This window comes from Salmo trutta, unplaced genomic scaffold (genome assembly GCF_901001165.1).
Source record: "Salmo trutta unplaced genomic scaffold, fSalTru1.1, whole genome shotgun sequence".
Lineage (NCBI taxonomy): Eukaryota > Metazoa > Chordata > Actinopteri > Salmoniformes > Salmonidae > Salmo > Salmo trutta.
The window spans coordinates 22,954-26,570 of record NW_021822690.1 but is presented as its reverse complement, the minus strand read 5'-3'; the positions used below and the strand labels follow the sequence as shown (position 1 = coordinate 26,570).

Here is a 3,617-nt window from a genome sequence, read left to right as displayed (position 1 = left end):
ACTGATATTCTAGAACCGTACTGGACTGATATTCTAGAACCTTACTGAACTGATATTCTAGAACCTTACTGAACTGATATTCTAGAACCTTACTGAACTGATATTATAGAACCTTACTGAACTGATATTCTAGAACCGTACTGGACTGATATTCTAGAACCGTACTGGACTGATATTCTAGAACCGTACTGGACTGATATTCTAGAACCTTACTGAACTGATATTCTAGAACCTTACTGAACTGATATTCTAGAACCGTACTGGACTGATATTCTAGAACCTTACTGAACTGATATTCTAGAACCTTACTGAACTGATATTCTAGAACCTTACTGAACTGATATTCTAGAACCATAAAATGGAAGTAAAGTGCTTCAATGAATCCAACTCGTAAAAAATGGTTTAATTACAATGAACAGTGAAGAAAAACACATGATTAATAATAATAATAATAATCTCACCAGGATAATGTTTTTATTCAGGAACAACGGCCTGATGCCATTGGTCAAGACCAGACAATCAATCAATCAATCAATCAAATGTATTTATAAAGCATCAGCTGATGTCACAAAGTGCTTATACAGAAACCCAGCATTAAAAACCCCAACATGCCTGATGAATTTAAATTCCGGTCGATTCAAAAAGTGAATCAAAATCCAATTCAAACTCCAAATGTTCCTAATTGAAAAGTATTGAAGATAATTAGAATTGGAATGTTTGTGTACTTCCTGAATTGACTGAAATTTAAATGGAATTTGACCCCAACCCTGGTTGTTATTGGTCAAGACCAAACAAGGGCTGATGTTATTGGTCAAGACTGTTCTACTCTATTTTAGTGTGTTCTTTTCCCACAAGGCACTGCACACTCAGGAGTCCAGTTCTGACCTTCATGAAGTGTGTTTAAGCGTGCATTCATAAGTGCATGTGTGTGTGTCTGTCTGTCTGCGTGTGTGAGAATTTGCGTCCGTCCGTGTGTCTGTATGTCTGTGTGAGGGTCTGTGTGAGGGTCTGTGTGAGGGTCTGGTTACTGGTTCTTCTTGCTCGTCATGTATCTGTTGTACTGGGAGTCCGTGTGCAGTATCTTGTCCCACCAGGTAAAGGTAGAGGCGTAGTTTCCTACGAAGTTCATATGGTGGAAGTCATGGAAACGAGCTCCGGCATAGAACGGGATCAGGTGGAGAGGATTGAGAGGAATGTCATACCCACTGGAGAGGAGAGGAGAGGGGGAGGAGGAGAGGAGAGGAGAGGAGAGGAGAGGAGGAGAGAGGGGAGGGGAGGAGAGGAGAGGAGAAGAGGGAGAGGGAGAGGAGGGGAGGAGAGAGGGGAGGGAGGGAGAGAGGGAGTGAGGAGAGGAGGGAGGGAAGGGAGGGAGAGAGGGAGTGAGGAGAGGAGGGAGGGAGAGAGAGAGAGGGAGTGAGGAGAGGAGGGGAGGGAGAGAGCGAGGGGAGGGAGAGAGCGAGGGGAGGGAGAGAGAGGGGAGGGAGAGAGGGAGGAGAGAGGGAGGGAGGAAAGAGGGAGGGAGAGAGGGAGTGAGGAAAGAGGGAGGAGAGAAAGGAAGTGAGGAGAGAGGAGGAGAGGAAAGGAAGAGAGGAAGGAAGTGTGTTAATTTAACATTGTAATATGTATACACATAACCTACACAAAATCCCCTAAACCCCACTACACTCCTAGTATGACAACACAGTGTCTGCGCTCCGATTCGCTACCCTTCACTCCTCCTCATGCATTTAAAAGCATTGGATTGGTTCAGGCATTGCTGGAGGGAGTTTTTACCATATTCCTCACACCAGTCCAGTCCTTTTAAATCCACGAGGGGGAGAGTACGAGAAAAGACCTCGGGAGAAGGGTTGAGAATCAGAATGTTGTCAGAAACAGTGAAACACTGGTGGTCAGACCAGAGAACAACAGCCAGGGAGAGCTGGAGACCCCTGGTGGTCAGACCAGAGAACAACAGGCAGGGAGAGCTGGAGACCCCTGGTGGTCAGACCAGAGAACAACAGGCAGGGAGAGCTGGAGACCCCTGGTGGTCAGACAACAGAAAAACATGGTAGAGCTGGAGACCCCTGGTGGTCAGACCAGAGAACAACAGGCAGGGAGAGCTGGAGACCCCTGGTGGTCAGACAACAGAAAAACATGGTAGAGCTGGAGACCCCTGGTGGTCAGACTAGAGAACAACATGGTAGATCTGGAGACCCCTGGTGGTCAGACCAGAGAACAACAGGCAGGGAGAGCTGGAGACCCCTGGTGGTCAGACCAGAGAACAACAGGCAGGGAGAGCTGGAGACCCCTGGTGGTCAGACTAGAGAACAACAGGCAGGGAGAGCTGGAGACCCCTGGTGGTCAGACCAGAGAACAACAGGCAGGGAGAGCTGGAGACCCCTGGTGGTCAGACCAGAGAACAACATGTTACATCTGGAGGCCCCTGGTGGTCAGACCAGAGAACAACATGCAGGGAGAGCTGGAGACCCCTGGTGGTCAGACCAGAGAACAACAGGCAGGGAGAGCTGGAGACCCCTGGTGGTCAGACCAGAGAACAACAGGCAGGGAGAGCTGGAGACCCCTGGTGGTCAGACCAGAGAACAACAGGCAGGGAGAGCTGGAGACCCCTGGTGGTCAGACCAGAGAACAACAGGCAGGGAGAGCTGGAGACCCCTGGTGGTCAGACCAGAGAACAACAGGCAGGGAGAGCTGGAGACCCCTGGTGGTCAGACCAGAGAACAACAGGCAGGGAGAGCTGGAGACCCCTGGTGGTCAGACCAGAGAACAACAGGCAGGGCTGACCCCTGGTGGTCAGACCAAGAACACAGGAGGAGAGCTGGGACCCCTGGTGGTCAGACCAGAGAACAACAGGCAGGGAGAGCTGGAGACCCCTGGTGGTCAGACCAGAGAACAACAGGCAGGGAGAGCTGGAGACCCCTGGTGGTCAGACCAGAGAACAACAGGCAGGGAGAGCTGGAGACCCCTGGTGGTCAGACTAGAGAACAACAGGCAGGGAGAGCTGGAGACCCCTGGTGGTCAGACTAGAGAACAACAGGCAGGGAGAGAGCTGGAGGACCCCTGGTGGTCAGACCAGCGAACAACCTGTACATCTGGAGGACCCCCTGGTGGTCAGACCAGGAACAACAGGCAGGGAGAGCTGGAGACCCCTGGTGGTCAGACCAGAGGACACAACAGGCAGGGAGAGCTGGAGACCCCTGGTGGTCAGACCAGAGAAAACAGGCAGGCGAGATCTGGAGACCCCTGGTGGTCAGACCAGAGAACAACAGGCAGGGAGAGCTGGAGACCCCTGGTGGTCAGACCAGAGAACAACAAGCAGGGAGAGCTGGAGACCCCTGGTGGTCAGATCAGAGAACAACAGGCAGGTAGAGCTGGAGACCCCTGGTGGTCAAACCAGAGAACAACATGTTACATCTGGAGAAGGTGTGTTAGCGGTGTTTACGTACATTTACACTAGGAGTGTGTGTGTGTGTGTGTGTGTGTGTGTGTTGTGTGGTGGTGTGTGTGGTGGTGTGTGTGTGTGTGTGTGTGTGTGTGTACCTGTGTACGTCGATGGTCTCCAGCAGGCGGAAGGCGACCCAGGCCCATAGCAACGTGACGTGGTTACAGAACACCATGAT

At 51.1% G+C, this 3,617-nt stretch overlaps 1 protein-coding gene across 1 annotated transcript; it reads right to left on the bottom strand.

Moving 5' to 3' along the window:
- Positions 1–388: 388 nt before the first annotated feature.
- On the bottom strand, positions 389–3,614 carry LOC115183504 (methylsterol monooxygenase 1-like). Its single transcript, XM_029744714.1, has 2 exons — positions 3,538–3,614; positions 389–1,205 (listed from the first exon to the last, which is right to left on the bottom strand). Exons 1-2 carry the CDS (start codon positions 3,612–3,614, stop codon positions 1,025–1,027), a joined length of 258 nt encoding a protein of 85 aa, XP_029600574.1. The 3' UTR covers positions 389–1,024.
- Positions 3,615–3,617: the final 3 nt, after the last annotated feature.